Source organism: Microcebus murinus, chromosome 3, assembly GCF_040939455.1.
Source record: "Microcebus murinus isolate Inina chromosome 3, M.murinus_Inina_mat1.0, whole genome shotgun sequence".
NCBI lineage: Eukaryota > Metazoa > Chordata > Mammalia > Primates > Cheirogaleidae > Microcebus > Microcebus murinus.
Window position 1 is genome coordinate 112,672,161 of NC_134106.1, and position 25,899 is coordinate 112,698,059.

At 41.3% G+C, this 25,899-nt stretch overlaps 1 protein-coding gene across 4 annotated transcripts in view; it reads left to right on the forward strand.

The window, feature by feature from the left end:
* FAM114A1 (family with sequence similarity 114 member A1) overlaps window positions 1-25,899 on the forward strand; it is a 130,757-nt gene that overhangs the window by 22,688 nt on the left and 82,170 nt on the right. For all 4 annotated transcript variants that reach the window (XM_076001178.1, XM_076001176.1, XM_076001177.1 and 1 more), the window contains exons 3-6: window positions 10,348-10,435; window positions 22,319-22,432; window positions 22,555-22,655; window positions 24,944-25,078. In XM_076001178.1, the coding sequence (XP_075857293.1) occupies window positions 10,348-10,435; window positions 22,319-22,432; window positions 22,555-22,655; window positions 24,944-25,078 (438 nt within the window). The remainder of the gene's footprint in view (window positions 1-10,347; window positions 10,436-22,318; window positions 22,433-22,554; window positions 22,656-24,943; window positions 25,079-25,899) is intronic.

The window sequence follows — 25,899 nt, forward strand, 5'->3', positions numbered from 1 at the left end:
CGGAGCCGGGGGGTCCCCACAATTGAGCCGGGGCTGGGAGGGTCCCCACGACCGAGCAGGGGCCGGGGGTCCCCACGATTGAGCCGGGGCTGGGAGGGTCTCCACGACTGAGCCGGGGCCGGGGGCTCTCCACGACTGAGCCGGGGCCGGGGGTCACCCGGATCCCGGCCTGCACCGAGTCGGCCCTCCGCGGGGAAGGGTGCCCGGCACATCAGAGCTGGGACCCGCACTGCACTCTCCCGTGATCTGCCCGCGGCTCCCCCGCGTCCCCAGACCAGGACGGTCAGTCCCTGACAGCACCAGGGAGAAGCCGCCTGTCCTGAGCCGCCCGCAGGCGCCCCAGCAGGATCGCGTCCCGCTGCCCGGGCGCCTGCCCTGCTCTGATGGAGCCCGGGGCAGGGAGCGCCCGGGAGGCGGGCGAGCAGGGAGCCCACGTCTGGGCACCCTCGGTCCCGCAGGACCGGGAGCAAGGCCCGAGCCGCTCCCTGGCGGCGCAGCCGTCTCCCATGGGGCTGCGGTGGGCGCGACGGAGGGAGGTCCGGGTGGAGGAGCGCCGCGCTGCGGTCATCTCCCGCCCTCCCCGCAGTCCGCCCGGAATGCCCAGGCCCGAGTCACAGGGCCCGGCCGCTGGGCCCCTGTGGCTCCCGCAGTCTGGGCGGGAGTTGGGAAGCGTCTGCGGGACGGACGAAGCCGAGGAGTGGAAGCCCCCGGGCAGGACAGGGGCGCGGTGCGGGAGAGGCAGCGCGCCCAGCTCGGGGCTGTGCCGCAGGCGGTCCCGGACCTGGGAGCCTGGTGCCTCGTTTGCAGGAAGGCCGGCTCGCTGGTGGCGGCAGCCTCTGGGCTTGTGTTGGCAGAAAGTCTCTCCAGCAGCTCTGACCCCGCCTGTCGAGGCGCGAGGGAGGGAGAGAGGAACCGCTCCACCCGCCCTTCTCGCCAGACTGCAAGCCTCGCAGGGGTCAGTCTTTGCTGATGCCTTGATCCTTCTTGTTCTGCACCACAGCTTCTTCCCGTGGAGTCTCCCCAAGGCCTTGGCACCCTCCCTTCAGGCCTCCATCCCATCTATATCTGTCTGTCCATTTTTTCTCTTTCATCTAAAACTACTTACTGAGACACTCCAGCAGTTGGTGCCCCATCAGTATTTTTTGAAAGTATTCCAAGTGGTTCTAATGTTCATCTAGAATTGAAATCAATTGCTCCAGGCTAAAGAACTTTCAAGGTCCTTTTTATGATTCTTTGACTCGGTGATCTTCAGTACCATCTTCAGTACCAAAATTCTATGGAGCTTAAATAATGTTTCAAAAGCATTTGGAGAACAAGTCTGTTCTTTTGGACACTGGGATCCTTTTTCATACATTAATCTTTAAAAAAGAAACAACAATAGCAACAACAACCACACAGAAAATAGAAGTTGGACATTATAAACTTCAAGCTTGGCAATTTGCATGCTGTTGGTAAAGAGATGTGTCAAAGAGTCCACCCAAAATAGGGAAATGGCAGAGCGAGAATTTGAGCCGAGTCTTCTTGACTGGAGAACCTGTTTTGCCTCCACACTCTTTCTCCTGTGGGGAATTATGGTTCCCAACTTTTATTATAAATGCTACTGTTAGTAAATATCTCAGCATAGTATGAAAGGTATATCCTGACCTGAGATGACTTTAAAGGAACAATTCAAGCTCCACTAATTCAAAATCCATGTGTTGCTGAGAGATAAACATTACAATTCCTGACTTCTCATAATTATAACAGGATTGTTAATGATGATAGCACAGTAAAAAATCAGCATCTTTCTACCACATCTGCCTTCTTAAATTTTTTTGAAGAAATTTAATTGATCCTATTTTGAAAACACCTCCCCACCCTCCTTAATGCTATAGGAATAAAGCCAATTGGCATCAGAGACTCCCTGCCTCCCCACATGGCACTGACATCATTTCAGAGACTTTGGAAAGGTGAGCATTTCCTTATAATGAAGCGTCACAAGGATCTGGATGGAAGTGCCAACGCTGGCCACAGAGCTGCGTCTGTGGGTCTGAATATATGTGTGTGGCATTGCATCAGGAGCTCGGAGAGCTGAGGCACAGGGCCAACACTTGTGAGTGTGTTTGTTCTAAGAAGGGCAGAAAGCTGATGCCACTGGCTGGAAGACCTTGAGGGGAGAGGGTATCTCTTTCCCCCAGGTCATATTTAAACCCTTCTGTGTAGTCTCTTTTTAGAAATTACTAGAAAAGGGGGGATTTTGCTATCTTTCTTAGTGACATATCCTTTTACCTTAAGTTAATATTAGAAGTCAGTTTTGTGCCTCATCATCAAGTGTATCGAGTATTATTCATTTACTCTATTTTGTTGGATCCAACAAAGGGCAAATAAAATATTCTGTATCTGCACCCATGGGCAACTCGGGGCAAGCGTGCTTCTCCCTTTAAGTGTTTTTGAATTAGTGGAGCTTATATAGTTGCTTTAAATCTTTTTGCTGTGATGAAACAACTCTTTATCTGTTGATCCAGAAGAGAATGAATTCTATAAAACAATTTTTTTAATCAAAAGTTCATTTACAAGTTGAGTGTTTAAGTCTTGTATAGAGGCCCAAGGAATGGCAGGTTCTGTAGGAAAACAGCCAACAGCAAAAGCCTATTTGATCCCAGGTGTATCTAAGCCTGATAAAGTCACATCATCTGTTTAAAAAATTTCATATGGGAAAATGCCTGCTTTACTACAAAAGAAGAAGAAATTGGCAGAATAGCCTTTGAGGAAGTACAAACCAGAATCTTCTAGGACACATTAGGTTTTGTGATAATGTGCATAAAATATATATATATATTTATAAGTGATTTGTATCTGCACAGTTATTTTGGGTCTGGGCCCCCTTAAAATCCATACTATTATGCTCACCTGTGCCTGAGGCAGCACAGTGGCTGTAACCTAGCAGGTAGGGCGGTGCAACTGGGAAAGGGCCTAGAGATGAGGATGAGGGCAGCAGCTCTGCCAGCTGCTTAACTGGCACCTCTGCTTTGAAGGCTCACACCATTTATGCACTCAGAGAAGCTATCTCTGTTTTTGGGCCTCCTCTTTCTCGTCATTCTGATGCACAGACTCAGAGCCATTGAGCTGAGCCTTCCCCAGGAATCCACTCCATAATATCCATGAGAAATGGTCCCCAGCCTCGCTCAAACATTGGGGGTTGGACCTGATCCTCTAAGGCAGATGTCCTCAAACTATGGCCCGCGGGCCACATGCTGCCCGCCTAGGACATTTATCCAGACCGCGGCATGTTTTTTGCAGCTGCTGCCTGTCCTTAGAAGCTGACTCTTCCCAGGCCCGCAATGCACACTCTCCAACGGTCTGAGGGACAGTGAACTGGCCCCCTGTTTAAAAAGTTTGAGGACCCCTGCTTTAAGGCCTCTACCAGCCCATGACAGCATGCAGTGTGTCTAGGAATCTGAGCGGTATAACTATCTTCAGGATGCCTACGGACTAGCTGGGGAAGGCAGTGTTGTAGGAAAGCAATTATGGTGTCCTATTGTACTAGATAGGACAGGCACAAGGGACACATCAGGTGGAGCACGTAAATCAATCTGAACGAATCAAGGATATCTTTAGCCTCACTTCAGAGATGTGTGCTTCAGTACTGGTTGGGAGTGACATTTGTTTCTAAAGATCTTATGGGACCTTATGAAATACTAACCTGTTGACTCTTTTAAGACCCAATTTGGATGGAATTTCTCTAAGTTCTTAACACCAAGAAATGTTACCCAGAATTTAAAAATGTCATCCCTACTGCCCAACACCAGTACATAAGGCCAATTATGGAGAAGGTAAAGAATTCCAATGTTATCACTAAAAGTACTCTCAGAGGAAAGTCTCAGATCACATTGTACCACACTGACATTTTTAAATGAAACATTAATTAACAAGAGAGTTAAAAACAGTTCATGAGAATATTTCTCATGTAGGCTTGCTATAAACATATTCTTATAGGTGCTTTGCTCACCACCTTGAGTGAAAGGTTCACTCAAGGCACCTACCTGGATTTTATTTTTATTTATTTATTTATTTATTTATTTATTTATTTATTTATTTATTTATTTTTGAGACAGAGTCTCACTTGTTGCCCAGGCTAGAGTGAGTGCCGTGGCGTCAGCCTAGCTCACAGCAACCTCAAACTCCTGGGCTCAAGCGATCCTCCTGCCTCAGCCTCCCGAGTAGCTGGGACTACAGGCATGCGCCACCATGCCCGGCTAATTTTTTCTATATATATATTAGTTGGCCAATTCATTTCTATTTATAGTAGAGACGAGGTCTCACTCTTGCTCAGGCTGGTTTTGAACTCTTGACCTTGAGCAATCCGCACGTCTCGGCCTCCCAGAGAGCTAGGATTACAGGCGTGAGCCACCGCGCCCGTCCCTACCTGGATTTTAGAGGTAGGCTTTCTTCCCTGATAGCTGGCATCAAGGAACCAGAGTTCCCCAGAGCTCAAAGCTGGGTGGAAGACCATTTACACACAGGGCAAAATCCTTTCTTACACCCATTCATGCAAAGGTAGGAAGTCTCTAAAATATGCTTAGCCATCTACAAATCTTGAATACCTTTAATTACACCATCTAGAACCCTTTCAGATTTTGAGAATGCTAGTAAGTAGTTCACCATGTTTATCAATGAAAACTCATTTTTGCAATTCAGTATGCTAAATAGCAAAGCATCAGATGTTCCTAGAGATACAGAATCACTCATTACAGCTGCCTGCAGAGTCCAGCTTTCCTGATTAGAATGCTGGCTGACCACCTTGGACCGTGCATTATGTGTATGATTTATTGGGATTCCAGCACTTGGATTGTAGCTTAATCTATGAAGCACCCATAATATCACAATGTTCATTTAGAAACATTCTGAAGTAAACAACTAAGATCACAATACTAAAGGATGGCAAAAAAGTAAGAGTCAGAAGATAGGACATGGATGCCATCAGAACAGAATGCTCTAAGGATGAAAAATAGTTAAGCTTTGGAACTACTGAGAGGTCTAGTAATAAAAAAGGCTAAAATGGGACCAGGGTTTTGACAACAGGAAGCCATTGTGACCTTGATAAGAATCTGAGGGAGTCTTGCTGTGGTGGTAGAGTGGAGAGGGGTGGATACAGAAGGTAGGCACCCTTCTCAAGAGGTAAAGAAGAAAGATTTGGAGCAGACCCCAGATAGATTTGAAAGAAACGTTTTGTCCTTGTGATTTTCATTTGTTGGATTTAAGATGGAGGAAGTATGTGCGTGATTAAATGTGGGAAGTAGCCTGTATAGAGAACAGTTGAGAAAGGAGGAGAGAGGATAACCAAAAAAATAGTGGTAACTCAGAGGAAGACATCATTTCCATAATAATAAAAGGGCGGAAGTCATTGCAAGTCAGAGCATAGTACAGTTAGATTTGTGTTTAGATGGGTTTTTGGTGTAAGCCAGTGTATAAAAAGAACTACTTGGACATTTAATTTGGTTTAAACAATTAGTGTTCAATTTATTAAGATTACAAATTCAAAATCTTGGTTCTTCCTTAGGCTTTATGTTCATCTCACAAATCTTACCCTGCTTAGGTGTCTAGCAAAATTGAACAGTCACTTTCAAGGGACTTGATTAATGTTTGGTTTGATCCTTTTTGCCAACTTAACTTACCATTTTAAACTGCATTTGTGTGTAATTGTATAAATGTATAAGTGTAATACATTCTATTTCCTTTGTAAGTACCTAATTTATCTGCTTATGTAAAACCGTGTTGAGTACTTAATAATGGTTATAAAGCCATTGAATTAAATTTATAGACCCCTTAGATGTTGCAAAAGTATGCACAAACTTAGAAAGATTTCAACTTTTTAAAAATTGTCACCCTAATAGATCAGATTCCTTAAATATTAGTAGTATAGAAAAGACCAATTATGCATAAAAATATTAATAGGATATTCTTTCTATATTTAATTCTTAAATCTTCATAGAGTTAAATGATGCATACTCACCAAGGAAGAAAATTACTTGGAAATAACTGAGGCCATTTTTAATCAGATCTTTTGATGGAGCTACAGGCTCCAGAACAATTTACATCCTCCCAACCATCATACTGAGCCCCTTTTTAGAGTAGCTTTGTCACGAGTTACAAAACTTAGCAAGGGTTTGGTCTCATAGGTCCAATTGCCTACATCCTGGGATGCAAGTTATACTTAGTACCTGATTCTCAATCTGCTCAAGCAGATAGGATCAGGACAACTAGGTTGATCTTTGATCTTTAAGATAGGTACGTATATTTTCCATCTAAATGTTAAAGACCTTTGAATTTGATAGAATACTACGATTTGTAAATTTGTTTCTATCTAATGATACCTTTAAACTTGCTAGCCTAAAATAAATAAATGGGTTGGATGCCATGGCTTATACCTGTAATCCTAGCACTTTGGGAGGCTGAGGTGGAAGGATGGCTTCAAGTCAGGAGTTCAAGACCAGCTTGAGCAAGAACGAGGCCCCATCTCTACAATAAAATAGAAAAATTAGCCAGGTATGGTGGTACATGCCTGTAGTGTCACCTACTCAGGAGGCTGAGACAGAAGGATCTCTGGAGCCCGGGAGTTTGAGTTTTCAGTAAGCTGTGATGACACCACTGTACTCTAGCTCAGGTGACAGAGCAAGAGTCTGTTTCAAAATAAATAAATAAAAATACATAAATAAAATAAATGAATGTATTTTATATTTAATGATAGAGACCTTTAAATGGAATGCTAGATATGTAAATATCTTTTCTATTTAAAGAAATTTGAATATGATAGAATCCTGCATTCTTTCACATTCTTAGAAGCACACAGTGTTTAAATGATCCCCAGTTGAGCTTTGGATATCCCTGTTGACCAAGCCAAGTCTGATTAGCTGTTAACATATGAGTTCATTCTTCTGAGCGTTTATGAGGAATAGACAGGGAGTTGAGAGAGCTCTCATCTGATGGCTTCTGTTTTCTCTGTGAATTAGCATGTAAGTTGTCTGTTAAAAATGGTTGGAGTTACAAGGGGGAGAGTGAGAAAAAAGCTTTAAAATAACTATATTTGATAATGGGAGATTTGAGATCTATGCTGCCTATTTTATAGTCTCCTAAGTATGTGGCATTAAGGCCATTTAAAGTGGAGCCAATATACATGATGAGATATTTGTAATTCATGTTTAACATTTAGTTGATGTTTTTATATTACATGTGTATATTTAGTCATTAGAGTATTTGCCATTGATAACAAATATTCTTTGTAGCTAATGAAGAAGTTACAGTTCAATGTCAAAGGACTTTATTAATAAAGCAATTGAAGTAGTCACTTATTATACAGCAAAAAGTTCTAGATTCATTTAACATTTATTTCCATTTGCTAGTCAATTACCAGCTGTCAGAGCATAATAAATATTGTAAATCTGAGTCAGAAGCTGTCACCCATAACTGTATTAACTGTTCCTAATCATAGGTAGTGATTTGTCTTCTAAAATAGTGATATTAATCACCACCTTCCATCTGTCTTCATAGTGGTATAAAATTGCCACTGGGTTCCATTGCTGAAGTAAGTAAATCAGTGTAGACACCAAAAATGAAAGCAGACAGTCGTGAGTCATGAGTATTTCCATTCGTGTTAACAAAAGAAAGAAAATAATGAGAGCCAACTTTCAAAGCTTTTTGCTTCTGAGTCTTAAAAGTATAGTTTCTTCTTATTATTACTAGCTAACATTTATGGAGTATCTATTATATACCAGACACTATGTTTACAACTTTATATAAATTTTTTTTTCAAACTTCACAATAACCCTCTGAGATTATTGGTTCTTACATTACAACAGTTCTTCTTGTAATGAGGAAATGAAGCTTAAAAGAACTTGAGTACTTTATTGTCCAAAATGGCAAAGCCTGGAGTCAAATCCAAGCAATTTAATTCCATAACCTTTTCTCTTGAGTAGAACTCTGCATTTTCACTTTACTAGGTGAATCTGTTAGGAATGCTTTTAGGTAGAAATAACAAAAATCTAACATGTAGTAGTTTACAAACACATTTTTTTTCTCACTTAATAGAAGAGTGGAGAGAGGCAGCTGGCCATGCTGGTTTAGTAGCTCCGCAGAGCCGGGACCAGTGACTCTGTCATACCCTGGCCTTTCCCTCCCAGCAGAGAAATGATTACTTAAGCCATAACCATGTAATTTATCAGGAAAGCAAAAACTTTCCCATTTGTATATCTTAGGGGTCCCCAACCTATGGTGAGTTGTATAATTATTTTATTATGTATTAAAATACATAATGTACATAAATAAAGTACACAATTGCCGGAGCCAGCCGGCGGCACCTGGAGTTAGGGGGCGAGGCTGAGAAATGAAGAAACAACAAAAAGATGGGGACGGGAGGACGGAGTCCTTGGTGACTGCCGCGCCTCATTTATTTCAGTTGCTATATTTATACAGATAAGAACAAAGGAGAAGCAAAATGCAAAGGAACAGGTGGTACATGTCTTCATTAAACCAGAAACCAAAACAGTTCTTGTTTTTTCTCAACCATGTGTCACTTTGATAGCCCCTTTCCTTGCTTAAGAAGTTTTCTAATCTACAACTTAACTTTCTTCTGATATCAAAAAAGCTACAAATACTCAACTATGATCACTCAGACAGTTCAAGGAAAAGAGCACCCAAGCGTAATTAACAATTCTGGGAAAGGAGTGTGCAGGGCTTCCGGGTGGGGGAGGGGGTATAAGCACAGGATTACTTCAGTGACCTTCTATAATTGCTGCTGCTATCTCCAGCACCCTCTGTGAGCTGGAAGAAAGGCCAAGAACGTCTGAGCTCTGAGTTAAGGCGCCAGGTGCTGTGTCTCAAGGACCCCAGTGTTCCGGGCGGCAACCGCACTTTAACTCTCCCGTGTTCGGGACAGCTCCCAATACACAATAAATGTAATGTGCTTGAATCATCCTGAAACCATCTCCCCCACCCCCAGCCATCTGTGGAAAAATTGTCTTCTGTGAAAATGGTCCCTAATGCCAAAAAGGTTGGGGATCACTGAATTGGTCGAAAACTGTTTCTCACGGCCACCCTGTCTGCAAGGGTGGAAGACTGCAAGGGAGAAAGGAGGAGGGGCCCGCTGTGGGTAGGACATTGCAAAATCTATAAGCTCTATAGGAATTTTCCACTTCCTCCTTAACTCCTTCTTTTTCTTTGTCTTTTTTTGAATGAAAGAGCTATGATTCTTCATATAGTTAACTCCTAATGTATTTATACTTGCCTTGTTTTCTAGAATATGTTCCCAGATAGAAGCGGAAAGCTGTAGTTTCATTGATTGAGTCAGAACTCGTTGGTTGCAAGTAACAGAGATGAATACATATCTAACTGAGAAAATGGATGCATTTCAGTCATTTATTCAACAGACATTTATGAAGCACTTGTTATATTATGGGCACTGTTATAGGCTCTGGGGATATATCAGTGACCAAAACATTGGGAAAAAAAAAAAGAGTGAGCAAAAACATGAGGGAATCTCACAGACTCCAAAGACAGAATACAGGAAGGCCTTGGGCGTGGGCAGAAACCAGGGGCTGAGAAGCCATCAGAAATCCAGCTGGCTCCCCTGACCTGTCTCCTCCATTCTGCACACTCGCTTTCTCTTAATATTTATTCTGCATAGTCACCCACATAGCCTAAGTTTTCATCTTCCATTCAGGCAGCTCACACTGAACCACAGTCTCTCAGTCCCAATTTAAAAGCCTAGGCAGAAGAATTTGCATCCACTGAGGCCAGGGACAGTCTTCCCCAGGTGTTACAGGGGTCACTGAGAGTGGAGCAGACTCCTCGAATCAAAGGTGTCTAGGGCACAGAGCTTCCTGTGCTCTGTTTGTGGTTGCTTTTCTGGACATCATCCACACCAAGGCTCCCGCCTGCCACCCCAGAGGTTTGAACATTAACTCCACCTTGAAGAGCACATTTGTTTAGCTCTGTAAGAATTGCCTGGGTCCAGGCTATCTTGAACTTTTTCAAATCACTCTTGTGCCCTAATGTGTGTATCTTTTCCCTCAGGCAGCCCCTGTCCCTGTCATGCATGTAAATAGAGAATTGAAGCTCAGTCAACATCAAACTCCATTCTCACTTCAAACCAAGCCTTCAGAAGGCAACACCACTACTAATCAGTTTGCTTCCAAAGTACACATTGCAGTGTGGGTTGGCATGTTCCTTTATGACCCTTATAAACTAGAAGCCAGTGAGATGTGATTGTGGGTGATTTTTTTTTTAAGCCTTCTCTTTGTTTCAAATCGGTAGGTGCTTTTCCATTTAGGGATGAACTGAATTGCTGACCTGTGGCTGATGTGTTTTCTACAGGCTGTGGACTCCCCACCGAGTGGAGGAGGATGGGCAGGCTGGGGCTCCTGGGGCAAGTCTCTGCTCTCCTCTGCTACGGCCACAGTAGGTAAGTGTCTCATGTTGTGCTGGAATAGACTAAATCCCCAAGCCTACTGGGGTGGGTGTTTTGATTATACCATACTCCAATAGAGTTTAACATTGGCACATAAGCAAACCATTTTTAGTGCTTACTGTTCTAAGTGCTTCATTTATTCCTCAAATACAGTTATTCCTCCAGATAACCCTGTAAGGAGGTACTCACATTTTCTCCATGTTACAGGTATGCAAGCTGAATCACAGACTAAGACGTTGACCAAAGTCAGGAATGTCTGGGTTGGGATTTGAAAACCAAATAGTATGGCTTTTAACCACTGTTTTATATTGTCTTTTAGCATATAAGATTTGGGCTTTTATAACATGTTCTTAAAGCTTTGTGTTTATCATTAAAATTGATCTTTTCTTTTCATGTACAACTCACCTACTCCCTGAAAGGATTTGAGGTAGCTTGACAAAAGTCATTTCATCCACAGGACATTAAAATATAAACAGGAAAAATATGCAGGGAGGAGGGACATAGTTTATATACACACATATAAAACATATATAATATATATGGCTATTAAATATGAAATGTCTGATTTCCTTAAGTACTAAATGTGACAGTTTATTTCTCTGATATTTCACTCTGACACCTCTTATTTTATTTTTATTATGAAGGAACATCCTCAATTTCCTCAGTCTTTCAAATGCATGTTTTGGCTTGTGATTATCTTTCAAATTTTTTTAAGAGCCATTTTTGTGAAATCATGGATAAGTCAAAAATTCAGGTTATTTTCAACTATGAGCTCCATTATGGAACTAATGCAGTACAGACAGCTCAAAATATCAATTATCAAATCCTTCCAAGTATTTGGAAGGATGTGGCCAGTGAACACACAGTACAACAATAGTTTGAGAAGTTCTGTTCTAGTGATTTTAATCTTGAAAATGAACCATGTGGGTGACCTGAAACTAAGGTGGATAACAATGAGCTGAAAGCTGTAGTGGAAGCGAATTCATCTCAACCTACGTGTGAATTAGCAGCAAGATTTGATGTTAGTATTCCATGAATAAAACGAGTATCAGAAGAGAAATCGTCCCAATGCTTGGCTTTCTTTGCTGTCACGATGTAAAGGTAAACCATTTCTATACCGTATTGTTACGTGTGATAAAAAAATGGATTCTTTTTAACAATAAGCATTAGGCACAGTGGTTGGATAAAGATGAAATACCAAGACACAGTCCAAAACAAATATTCATCTAAAAAAGCTTTTGGTGTCTGTCTGGTCCAGCATTGGTATGATCCACTACAGCTTCATGAAACCTAGTCAATCCGTTACAGGAAATGTCTACTGCAACCAATTGGATGAAGTGATGAGGATGCTTGTGATTAAGCAACCAAGACTGGTGAATAGGGACAGGCCAGTCCTCTTGCAAGACAACACTCCACCACATGTCGCACAAACAACGCTGCTCAAACTACAGCAGCTGGAATTGGAAACTCTCTGTCATCCACTGTATTGACCAGACCTTGCACCAACTGACTGTCATTTCTTCCAGGCTTTGGACCACTTCTTGCAAGGAAAAATATTCAATTCTCAACAAGCTGTGGAAAGCACCTTTCACGATTTCATTGCCACTCACTCTCCAGGCTTCTTCACTGCTGGTATAAACAAGCTACTGTTAAAATGCCAAAACTGTGTCAATAGTTTAGGTGCATACTTTGATTAATTGTACTGCTTTTTTGAGATATAAGAAACTATACTTTTGATTCAAAATCGGACATTTCATATTTTGTGACCATAAATATATGTATGTATTATACGTATTAATGTATCTCCCAAGGCTAATAGAGTTGTGCTTGAGCATTGACCTTAACCCTGAGCTTCTTGGCTGCCGGTACATTATTTATTGTCATTGAATAATAAAACAAAATTTAATTATCTAAATAAGTGTATTTTCCAGGTTTTAAATTTTTAAAGAAATTTTCTGTATTTGTTCCTATACAAAGAGTATACTGGACAGTGTCTTCATCAGTGTAAATTTGTTAAGGTATTCATGTTGCCATTTCCTATGTCTACTCCTCATGGAAACTGACGGCAGAACACCAACATGTCTAGGAGAACCCAGCAAAGGCATCTCCTCCTGAAAGTGGAGGGTCTTGCTGCTGGCAGCACTTAGGAGGAGCACGCCTCTGAACCAAACACTCAAAATGGGGACTTGAAAATATTTTTTAAATTGGAGCAAGTCATGGAAAAATAAATAATATGGTCACCAAAATTATACAGCTTTCATGGTTTATATCATAAAACAATAAAGTGTCCTGATGCTGCCGTTATAATGGTGTCCCAAACCACTCTGGTTTATAGTGAATTGGATGCTTTAGAAGGCTCTATTATAGATATTTACTTTTTCATTAAAATTTTAAATGTAGGTTTCTTTCATAGTAGACACAGAAACCATCTGCCCTGTGGGCAGCACTTGCAAGTGCTTTTTGTTCACACTTAAAGGTGCACCTGCTTGTAACTGCTCCACCGCCGGTTTGTCAGACCGTTTGCTGTTGCTTCTCATTGGTCAGTGGCTGCAGCTTGTCATTTGACTTTGGCTTTGCTAGATCCTCACAAGGTTTTCCATCTGCCAGCTGACAGCTTTCTGTCGAGTTTGCTTTCCAGCATCTTCTTAGGTGTCTTGTTGTGATCTGCCCTCGCACACGTGCTGCCGGGCTCCGGTGCACTGTGCTCCAAGGCCTCTGGGTTTTGATGTCTTGATCAGATAGAGCCAGTAGATGGTGCTGACTGTCCTGCTTGAAAAGCAGGGTGTTATTTCCATGGCAGGTCCCGTTGGGCTTGATCTGAAGTCAATGCTTGTGTTTGGAGTTGCTCTTTAAATTTCCCTGTGTCTGAGGCACCGTGCAGATGATAAATTGCATCTTGTTACCTTCCCAACAACTTAAAAATTCTGGTGGTTCTCACCTGGCTCTGTGTAGTAATTGATCCAGAAGAGCCTAAAGAGGTAACTGCCTGTGAAGTAATGTGATCATTGTGCCAGTCACTTGCCACATTCCCTCCTATTGTTGGTAAAGATGTGGTTTCTCTGAGATCACATGACATTTGCACATTGCCCCACGCAATATCAGAGTGAAGTTCAGTATATCCTCTTGTATTAGTTTCTGTTGCTGTGTAAGAAATAACCACAAATTTAGAGGCTTAAAAGAGCATACATTTATTATTAGACAGTTTCCGTGGGTCAGGAGCCCAGGTACGGGGTAGCTGCCCGGCATCTTACCAGGCTGAAGGCACAGTGCCAGCCAGCTGCGCTCTCGTGGGAGGCTCGCCTTTGCCTGAGGCAGGTGGCAGCTATAAGTGGGCAGGCGGGTGGTGCAGCTAGGAGGGGCCCAGGAAGAGGAGGCCAGTGGCTCTGCCTGCTCAGCTGTAACCGCTGCATTGAAGGAGTCATCTTTCAAGGCCATGCAGGTTGTTGGCAGAATTCAGTTCCTTGCGATGGTAAGGCAAGGTCCCCATTCTCTTCCTGCTTATTGGCCAGGGGTCACTCCCAGCTCCAAGAGGCTGCCCTCTAGATAAGCATCTTTGTGGACCTTATACAGAACTAAATCATGTAGCATAAGAAGAGGCCAAAGTCATGGGTTCCAAGGCCAGAAACAAGAAGTAGTGGCTGGGAATTTGATTCCCAAAAGGTAATAGGATCGCAGTTATCCCACACATGGGGAGATGCTGTAGCCAGTCCCATAGCCTGAAGCAGAGGTTGGAATGGAGCTCAACCATCTGTACACACAGGCTTTAAGAAGTTGGCGATGCCTTCCTAGACTGGGTCTGTACTGAGCTGCTATCTTGGGATTGAGAGAGGCAAGCTAGACACAGATGCCATTATGTACAGGCATAATATCAACCCCAGGGCTTTGCAGCATTAACAGTTTGTTATCATTGGGCAAAGAAACTTATTGGAAAACAGATCACTCACAGCAATAGACAAGCTCATGAAGATTTACAAATTGCCTGTGGAAAGTAAAGAAAGAAACTAACCACATGTTCAGTTGCAATTGATTTCTACTCAGAAAGCTCATGCTACCCCCACGGTAATTCCAGTTGCAGACAGGAGTGTGAAACACACAGTCCTTAACAAAACACAAAGCTGTCAGTTGAGCACTAGAAATAGAAACCAATACTTCTAACAGTTGTTGAAAAACTGCAGTTAGATTAGTTAGAACTGTTTAGAGTTGGCAGGAGAGTAATTGGAGAATAGAAACATTTGGAAGGTGGTATTCTTGGGAATGAGCACTGTACCATAAGTCATAAGACCCGAGGCCAGGTCCTGAATACTACTAACCTTGTCATCACAAGAGACTGTCACCAACTAGCTACACCATGCACTTAACCTCTGTGAGACTCAGGTTCTTTATATGGAAAAATGTGGGTAGGGGAACTTGGGAAATTCTAAGGTCTTTTCCAACTTCCGGAATATGATGATTCCATGATTCCATGTGGCTATGTTAGAAGGAGAAAGATATTTGTAACCTCTGTGCTGAGTGGAAAAATACAGAAAATTGATTGACATTTAGCTGCTCTTTATTTTTATAGTTTATCTTTTGCCTCGCTGCTTTGACCCTAAGGTTAAGGGAAAGTGAGAAAAAGTGACCTACTCAATGCATGCAAGAAATCAAACATTTCCAGTCTGCAATTCTTTTCCGAGAGGCCTTAACTTTTGCATTAGGCTCACCCACAGCCGCACCATCACCACCTTCTAAGACTTGATCATCTGCCACTCGTGCCTTTAGACAAGCTCATAAAATACAATAAAAATGCTTACTTTTTCTAGACAAAAACCACAGTGGGAAATATTTTAAAAATGTAACAAAAAAAGGAATTTTGATGGTAATTTCTAAGTGATGTGAGAACCAGCTGATTTCCCACAAGTATCTTATACTCTCCACTTACTTCTAAAATATATTGCTAAGCTGAGAGTGATAAACCAATAATGAAAATGAAAGTCAATAATGCTGTAACATATGCAAGTATACCAAATAAAAAACTCAATAGTAGAACAGAGTAATTTATTTCTAGATACTACCAAAGGCCTGAATGTTAATTTGAAATTCTAGCTTTGACAGGTTTATGAGTCTAAACACCTTATGCAAGAGTGCCTAAGGTTGGAGGTTAGCGTATATGGAATATATCTGATCTGTTTATTTACTTTTCAAAATTACCACTGTTCCTTTTCGCCACCCTCTCCACAGTTTTTTCCTTCTGCACATTGTAGGGAAACTCTTCTACCAGTCCTGTCAGAAATAATGATAGCGTTTATTACAGAGAATGGCAAACTTGTCAAACTGGTACTATGATGAGAACTCCTCACTGTGTAAATCACTATCAATTGCGCCTAGATTCATTTTTGAAGGTGACATTGCTAATGATGTGGAAATTGTCAAGGATCATTGATACAAAGATAATAGGATTAATACCGGGAGTTTGTCCACAATCCTGTAGAATCTGTGAATAAGGCACAGGGGTTAATGAATTTCTGTGGGACTGCTAAGCAAACATTATCAGTGTAGTAACACTTGTTGCCAATGTTGAACCTAAGGGGAAGTGAGCATTTGATTACAGAGTGGACATCAACCATGATTATGGAGAAGGAAGACATTTCCAAAAGGAAGGTTCATCAGCTCCTTTTTTTGTTACACTATAGTTTGCTTTTAGTTGAGCATGGCAATAGCAACCATGTTTTTCTAAACAACTGCTCTTCACAACTTTTTATAATATCTTGAATTCATTGACAGAAGAGTCTGAAACACAATGTATGTGTATATATATATATATAATACACAAACACACATACCACTCATAATATCAACCCCAGGGCTTTGAAGGGGAACAACAATAATTTCGAAAAGTAAATAAACACATCAGATGTTAACACATTCCATATACACCAACTCCCAAAAGAAGAAGCTCTGCAAGGGAGTGGAGGACTGGGAGCGGCACCGGGCCGAGGGAGAGGTTGGACTCCAGTGCCGTCACAGCAGAGGTCTCAGCCTGTCCTGGAGGGATCTTGGGGTTTGGATGACTCTTCAGAGGTATCTCCCATTAATGGGGCAGGGCCTTTGTATCACCAAGTCTCCCGTTCATCAGTAGCACACTCTTGTGGGAACCTTGGGAACTGCCTTGATCAAGGGCAATTCAGAAGGAGGCATTTAGTTGAGAGCTGTCAGTAGACTACACTCCCAGCATCAGGGAGAATGAGCACCGTGGTCCCAGGCAGCACACAGCATCTACCACTATCTGTGCATGCTGAGACTCCAACTATATATTGCCAGTGGGAAAAGACAGGTCCATAATACTTATATGTGGGTATATGTGCTTTTTTCCCTGAAAGGAATCACAAGAAATAAATTGGAGTTGTTATCTTCAGAAGGAAATGGTTGAGGGGAGAGACAGGGCCACTTTAAGTCTTTTAAAAGCTCTAAGCACTCCTCCTTTTGGAAGTCCCTCCTATATTACAGCAAATGCATTAAAATACACCCACATCTCTCATTAAATATAATTTAAAAATATAAAAAACTACATAAGAGTTTAATTTATTTGAATGATAGTTTGACCAGTTGATCCAATGTTATATTTTGAATACATTTAAGTAAATATTAATTTCTAATCTGCAATTCTCTTTTTTGTCTTTTAAAGCCAACAATTTTTCCAGGTTTTAATTATTTCCATGAGCCCTTAAAAGCTCACACACCCTATCGCCTGTTATGTCCCTAGAAGCTGCCCAAGCAGAAAGAGGCTGGCTCACCTTCTGCTGTCTGTGTTTCTGTACTCTTTGGATTTGCTAATATTATAAATATTTTCATGTTAAAAATTAGCACATGAGGATGGTCATGCTGGAAACTCAGACTTGTGGGGGGAGGGGGGGAAAGGGCATTTATTGAAACCTTAAAATCTGTACCCCCATAATATGCCAAAATAAAAAAAAAATTAGCACATGGAAAGGTGCCTCAACATCACTAGTCACTAGGGAAACGCAAATCGAAACTTCAGGGAGACAGCAGCTCCCACCCATTAGGATGAGCACTATCAGAAAAGCAGAAAACAAGTGGTGGTGCTTATGGGAAGTAATTGGAACCTTTGTGTGCTGTTGGTGGAGTAAAAAATGTGCTGCCACTGTAGAAGATGGTGCGGCAGTTCCTCAAAAAATTAAATAGAGAATTACAATATGATCCAGCAGTGCCACTTTTGTGTATATATCCAAAAGAGTTGAAAGCACAGTCTCTAAGAGACCCATGATCACAGAAGCAGCATTCACAAGAGCTAAAACATGAAAGCAACCCAAGTGACCATCCACAGATGAGAGGATAAACAAAATGTGCTCCCCCTCTCTCTCTATATATATATACACATACATACACACATACACACACACACACACAGTGGAATGTTGCCTTTAAAAGGAAGGAAATTCTCACACAGGATGCATCATGGATGAACCTTAAGGACATTATGCCAAGTGAAATAAGTAGTCACAACAGACAAATACTATATATGGTTCCACTTACATGAGGTACTCAGAGTAGTCAAAATCAGAAAGACAGAAAGAATGATGGTTGCCAGGAGCTGGTGGGAAGGGGGAATTGGGAATTACTGTTTAATGGGCATAGAGTTTCAGTTTTACAAGAGGAAAAGAGTTCTGGGGGTGGATGGTGGTAATGGTTATGCAACATTGTAAGTATATTTGATTTTACTGACCTGTGCACTTAGGAATGGTTAAGATGATAAATCTTATGTGCATTTCACCACAAAAAATTAGGGAAAAATTTCATCCAGATGTATCAGGGAAATGATATTATAGGGTTTATTTTTAATTTCTTTTTTGTATATACAATTCTTAAAAAGAAGAAAAACAAAGTAAGAAAAAGAAGGAAATGTGTTATTAAATGAAGTAATCTAAAAAAGAGAAACTCTCCTAATGAATTAGCTGGTGCCTTCTTGGTGTCTTCCAGCATGCGAGACTCATGGGGAATGCCCACCGAGCTCCCTAGCCACACAGGGCACTGCGCGGAACTGCTGTCACTTCCCTGTGTTAGCACTTGGTCAGAGAGAACCTCCCGCCACTAGCAAATTATTTCATCTTTCCAGAAAGAGGGGAGATGTTCCTTCAATGGCTTTTTTATCTTGGTGGAACTAACAAGAAGAGGGCTTGGTAAAACCACAGTGCATTTTGAGAAGAAAAATTAAAGTGGATGTGATAAGATAGCACCACCCAGTGTGTTGAGAACTCAGCCTGCACAGCACAGAGGTGGCCCTAAACTCACCAGGCTGTGCTACCACAGGGCACAAGGGAGGGGGTCAGGGTGAGGTTTCACGGTGGAAGGGACCTTCACCTTGCTTTTTGGTCAAGGTAAAGTAAGTCAAGCTCATTTTATGTTTTAAAACATAAAACAGTGTTTTAAAAAGGAGGACACCCCTACCAAGGAGTTATAGACATGGGATTGAAATGACATTTAATCAACTATAAATGACATATAAAACTTTCTTTATATAACATGTGGGTTTTAGAGTCAGAATGGCTAGCTCAGAATCCTGCCTCTGTCACTGATTGGCTTCAGGAACTTGGGCAAGTGATTTCATCTCACCAGGTCTCTGATTTCTGAGTTGTGAAATGGGTATGATATTATCCCTTACCTCATAAGGTTGGTGAGATTATTGAATGAGATAGTTTGCTTTGCTAAAAATATTTACTACAGTTCCTGGAACATAGTAAGTGTTCAGTAAGTGTTGGCTGTGGCAGGGGTTTCTCCCCAGTCTCACACACCCTGGAAGGCAGGTGCACGACTCCCCTCTCAGAGAAGACACAGCAACAGAGAGGGTGCCACAGCTCACCAACACCACACAGCTGAGAAGGGGAGCCACCAGAGTTCCCCCACAAGACTCCTGGCTCCTGAGTTTAAGATGTTTTCCACTAGAGTATAGCTGATAAAGTAAACACCAGCCAATTGTTTAACATTTATTTTAAAATGATACAGTGTAACAGCATTTATACAACATTCTTACTTTCTTCATTGCAATAATCACCTTTTACTGCAATAAGTCAAAGAGGAAGGATATTCCATCTTTAGAACCATGGAATTTAGAGGGGCTTCATAGTTTGAGGATACTTAGGTCTCATGATGACATGAAGAAATTAATCCATGAACTATACATATGCTAGTATTCATATTTGTTATTTTTCTCTTATTGGTAGAACCCAATCAATATCTCTGGAAATGAATCACTCCCAATCAAAAGGTGACAGTGAGTCCATATTATTATTTTCTTGTTCTGGGCACTAGATGTCACACTAAGTAAAGTTTTTAGAAGTTACTCTTCAGAGTAGGCTGTGGCATAGTGTCTATGAAAAATTACAGCTTATACATAAATATAAAGCCTAGCTTTATATTTCTAGTAGAATGCAGTGAAGAGATACTTTGGCTAACAAAAAAAATCAGAAAAAGAATTATTAATCAGAAAATATAGTTGGAGTAGCAGCTTCTTTTCATGCCTGGTAAACAGACACATCCTATTTGTATGCACCTAAAAATGGTATTTCCTTCCAGAAACAAGGTGGTTTTTCTAGAGGCAGCTATACATACATATTCATGATCATTTGTGTTCTGAGATGGTGAGAAGCTGTTTTTCCCTTCAAAAAGGACCAGACATGGCCCTAACCTGCAAGGGGTGAATGAGGTGAAGGAGAAGATAATGAATATGAGGTTCATTGGACCCTAAAATGATCTGGGGGGGGGGATGTGTAATCATCTTTCTCGCATAACTTAAGCAAAGACGATGAAGCAGACAGTGCCTCCCGGCCTCCTCAGGCTCATTTGTCCTTGATTCGGCTCTCAGAAATCTCGATGAGAGTCATGGGTTGAGATTTGGATGTGCATCATTTCCTTTTGGAAAACATGTTTTTGGGTTTTTTTTAATGGCAGGAAGTATAAACTCAGTATGTAAAAGAGTTAAATGATTTTAAATATGTTACTGAAACTTTAGTTAAGTTTCCATTGAAATGCTTGGAAGCTAGAGAGAATTCAAGTCTTAATTTTAGCAGTTATAGAACATCTTCAGTTTTTCAAGTAACTGCTTAATGGGTTTGGATTGTGTCTGATGATCATGAATAGAGAGTTATTTCTATATGTGATTAAAGTTGTAGATAGGGTAAGAAATGTTTCTTAAGTTTCAGGGTTTCCTGGGTTGTGTATAATGACAGGTGGTTTCCATTGAATATAATTAGTCCTATATTTGGTAAATATCAGTGTCTTGTGTATGTTAAGACCCTCTAATAAATAAGGTTACAGTTGATAAAATACTCTTTGGGTTTGGGATTCATCTATGTTTTCCTCTTTCTTGTTCAAGAGATGAACAACTAATTTGTCATTTTAACAGTGCCTTCTAAGACTAGGTGGTTCTATTTAGCTCTCAAGTCCTACTGTGACTTAGGACTTACTAATACTCCTGCTGCCTTGTGTTTTCACAACCTGAGGTTGCCTGGGTCCCTAGAGAAAGAAGTCTTCCTAAGGGGAATGTGATGTGACGATGGCAGCCTGTGCTGCTTCTCCTTCAAGAACTCAGAGAGCCACTTAGGACCATCAGTAGGCTATTAATGCCTTCACTGGGATTGGCAACTGAGAAAAGCTATAGCTCATCATAAGGGTCTCAAAGGGGGAAGAATCCCTCCAGAATAAAAGGTAGACAAGGCTATTTCCCTATTAGGTTAAGGGTTGGGGTTTTTCTGTGTGGGTAGTAAGGTCAACTCTGTATTCACCCCAATAGTTATTGAATACTCTGCTGGGCCCTGGAGAGTATAGCTACCATGCCTGCTCAGGTGTAGTAAAACAGCCCTTCAGCCTGGCCAACTACTATGGAAGCTTGTTTGGGCCATTACTGCTTGAGACAACTATCAGAGCTACTGAGTGACCTTCCTAGTTTCCTCACTGACTTGCCTTTTGAGTTGGGGACGTGGGCTCCAGACCCTTTGCTCTCCATGCCCAAAAGAACGCCTAACCCTTGGAAGGAGTGTGTTGAGGCTCAGCTGATTTCACTTCAACCAGTATTAACTGAGCACCCGTGATGTGCTAGGCCTGCAAGGAATGAAAAAGTGGATGAGGACGATGTGCCATGAGGAACTCTCAAAGGAGTAAAGAGAATGAGACAGGTCCACTATGCAAAGACTGTATCTTAAGCTTGGAGCCCCAGGTAGATGGCTAGGTGGCTGAGAAGCAAAAAGAGAACAGGAGAACATCTGGGAGGACTTTACGTACATTTATCTCATTTGCTTCTCACAGTAACCCCATGAGGAAACCAAATCACAGGGAGGCTAGGTAACTTCTTCAAGGTCACTCACCCAGCCACTGGCGAAGCTGTGCTCATATCGGAACCAACGTCTGAGGGAGCAGGGATTCCTCTGCTCTTGACCACTTTCTTTCAATAAAGATGTACATCTACAGCTTTTATAAAAATTAGCTAGAGAGGCTGGTCACAGTGGCTCACACCTGTAATCCTAGCACTCTGGGAGGCCAAGGCGGGTGGATCGCTCAAGGTCAGGAGTTCGACCAGCCTGAGCAAGAGCAAGACCCTGTCTCTACTAAAAATAGAAAGAAATTAATTGGCCAACTAAAAATATATAGAAAAAATTAGCTGGGCATGGTGGCCTGTGCCTGTAGTCCCAGCTACTCAGGATCCTCAAGGAGGATCGCTTGAGCCCAGGAGTTCGAGGTTGCTGTGAGCGAGGCTGACACCACAGCACTCTAGCCAGGGCAACAGAGTGAGACTCTGTCTCAAAAATAACTAAATAAATAAACAGCTAGAGAATCTACAGACCATAGATTTCTAACTTATCCACGAACCATATTTTTATTTCCCAACAGGTCATGGATTGACAGCAGTCAGGGAAAAAGCAGGAGTCACCCTACAGATTCATAGTGTAAATTCTGGATCTTCTGAAGGGGCCCAAACTGATACTGAAAACAAAGTCCCTGAAAGTGAGTGGTGTGTTTACTTTGGGTGTTCTTGGACTTGGGCTGTATTATACCATGTGCACGATTAAAAGGTTTCCAAGTTAAGATCTGCAAAATGAACTCTAAAAGGATTTTTTCCTCTTTAGTAACAGATGTGACTTCAGATCAGGGCCCTGCAGAAAGCCCACCCACTTCACCCGCTTCCCGGGGCATGCTGTCCGCCCTCACCCATGTGGTTCAAAACACAGTAAGTCGTTGGCCTCTTCCTCTCTTTCCCCGTGTATTTCCCAGGGCCTTCTTTTGATATTTCTATTTACCAATGACCTAGACATATCAGAGAAAAGATGGCCTTGCTCATAACTTTGGATTATGGGCTTTTTAATGCTTCTGCTGCACAGTAGGAATAACCTTGTATCCAGAATAATAAAGGGGAAATGAAGTATGTTTTAGGTTTAAAAGAAAGGATCTATTTAATGGAAAATTTTGCAGTCTGATTTAACAGTGTCCATTCTAACTGCAGCAAGGTCAGCCTCTGGTTGCAGGGAGAGAGAACTCTTTGTCAGAGCTGGGACAACTGTTTTTCCTAAATGGTCTGTTTCTCTTAACTCTAAGAGAAGTCATAACCTTTATGAGAAGTCATAAAACCATTCAAATAAAAAAGTATGAGTAATGAGTCAGGAATAATAGCTCGGATATGTTTCTAAAGTGTTTCCAGACATAGATCAACATTCTTCCTCCATCCCTACCTCCTAATTCCCACTCTCCCCCAATTCGCATCACCCTAAGTTTATCCCCCCAGATACCTGCCTGCCTCTAAAAAGAAGCTCGATACTGACAACAGCACATTGATGGCAATGAAAAAAGTAAAAAGCACCTCAACTGAGAAGAGGCAGCTTGCCGGTGCTCGGGATCAGGAGGAAAAGGTTGATTTTCTGCTACATAGAACCAACCAACTAGTTTTTATAAAATATTGTTTGTGTCCCATTTTTCATTCATTCATTCATTTATGAAAACACAAACATGATTAGCCCTCACTGTGCTCCAGGAGCTATGCAAACAAGAGGGCACAATATCCTGGGAGACTGAGGCAGCTCGGCAGATAAACGCAGTGAACCATGGAAAGAAGTGAGGGCTATGGACAGACTTTGGGGGCAGGCGTGGCAGAAGTACAGAAAATGACTGTTCCACTCCCTGCTGCTGGAGGACCTCGGGGCTGGGTAGAGTGAAGGAGCAGCAGCAAGTATGTTTGGGAGTTGAGTAGCAATCCCAGTATGGCGCCCCGTGGAAGAATTTGTAGAAATGAGGATGGGGAAGCTCTGTCAGTGTCTCCGGCATACGACACGAATTCACAGCCTCGCTGTATGGCATGGGGCGCTCTGCGTTTGCCTTTGGCATCCTCATGTTCCTCTCTGTACTTTCTCCAGCCTACATGACCCCCTTTTCCCAAGTGCCAGACACCCAGCCCTCAGGTCTGCCTTACTGAAAGTCCCCATTTTACTTCCTACTAAAGTGACCCTCACAGGATCTTAGTAGACAATACGTCAAATTACACAGAAGTGTGAATTACTGATACCCCTCATCCTCCCAAAGTACATTCATTTGAAAATCCATTTTACAGTGTGATTATTGATCATCTCCCAAATCTGAAAACAAAGTCTAAATGCCCAAGATGGAAGCGACTAATAAAGTATATTAATTCAATGAAATTGAATATTGCTATTTAATAATTATGAAGACTGGAAATGCATATAGTTAATAATATAATAAAATATAATTTATATCTTTTTATGTATGGTGGGAAAAACACAGATGTATGCATATTGTAATTACAGTTATACAGTTGAGATGCATATACAGAAGAGGTTGCAAAGAAATGTTCACAGTTTTGTTCACTTGAATAGTTTATGTGAGTAGGTCTTGGTTATCTTAATTTTTTTGTCAAGAAGACAATGACTGACAGGGATTTGTAGGGAGATAACTATATAAGAGAACAGTTTCTAAAGCCAGAAGTACGTGGAAATCAACCTGTCTTATTTCATGAATGTACTAATTAATGGCAGTTATTGCTAGTTTCCGTAAGCATGCCAGAGCCGTCTGAAACAGCCTGAAGGGCGTATGCTCTGAGGCCTTAAAGAATTCCCTAAATTAGCAAGAGTATTTGACATTTTAATAGACTGCTCCAAATAATTCTGTTACTTGGTTTAAAATTTTTCAAACAAAAACTGGGTCACCTGTTAATTTTATGTCTCAAATACACATCTGTTCATACATAGAGTCAGTAAACTTCACCCCTAATGTGTTTTTCTAAGCATCATTTTTAATAACATTGTATGTCCTACAAATTATATAACATATGCTTTTCCAAAGGAAAAAAGTAGGGTGAAATGGATGATAAATCTCCTGATGAGAAAAAATTGTGACTTTATATTGATTTTAATATTTGAAGATAGTTAGTGTCAGTTACCTAGGAGTTGTTGACTGCTGTGAAACAGCAAAACCTGAAAATCTAGTCTCATGAAGTTATCTCCTCTGCAGGGCAAAAGCGTCTTAACTGGAGGTCTTGATGCTTTGGAGTTCATCGGCAAGAAAACCATGAATGTCCTTGCAGAAAGCGACCCAGGCTTTAAACGGACCAAGACCCTCATGGAGAGAACCGTTTCCTTGTCTCAGGTTGGACTGTATACTGTTGCGATATTCTCTTCCAGTCAATAAAGTAAATAAATTTTAGTTTATCATTTTGAATAGAGGATTTAAAGCACATAATCCAAATTCAAATGGCGCCAAAGAGTAGAGAATGAAAATTGAATTTCTGATACACCTCTTTCTACAGCCACTTAATTCCTCAAAGGAGACAACCACTGTTGTCTTATGGATTATATCAGAGATGTCATCTAGATATGGATATATGAAAAGAGATACAGGTATTCTTATACGTATGGATATGTAAATGCATATATAGCTATTCATACATACATATATACATATCTATGCATGTGTATATGTATGCACATATATACACACATACTATTTCAACCAAATGGTAGCATACTAATCATACTCTTTTATACTTTGCTTTATTCACTTAATAATTTCTTGAAGATTGTTCCATATATGCCATTGTATGTATCCCAGCTCTACCATTTATTAGCTGCATGACCTTGGACATGTTACTTAGTTCCTCTGTGCCTCAGTTTACTCATCTGTACACTGGGCATAACAACAGTACTTACTAATAACTTTGTTATGAGGATTAAATGAGTTAGAATAGAACCCAGCTCATACTTAGCACTCAGAAATGTTAGTTGTTGCTGTGGTCATTGTTATGTATCAATGTATGAGGTGGTTAGCTGCATGCCATGTATCTAAGAAAAAAAGAAATACAATATATGAGGTGGAAATGGTATCTCACTCAAATTTTGATTTCTATTTTTCTCTATATGTGCAAGGATGGGCTTCTCCTCTCACACCTTCAGCATGGCACTAAAGTTTTC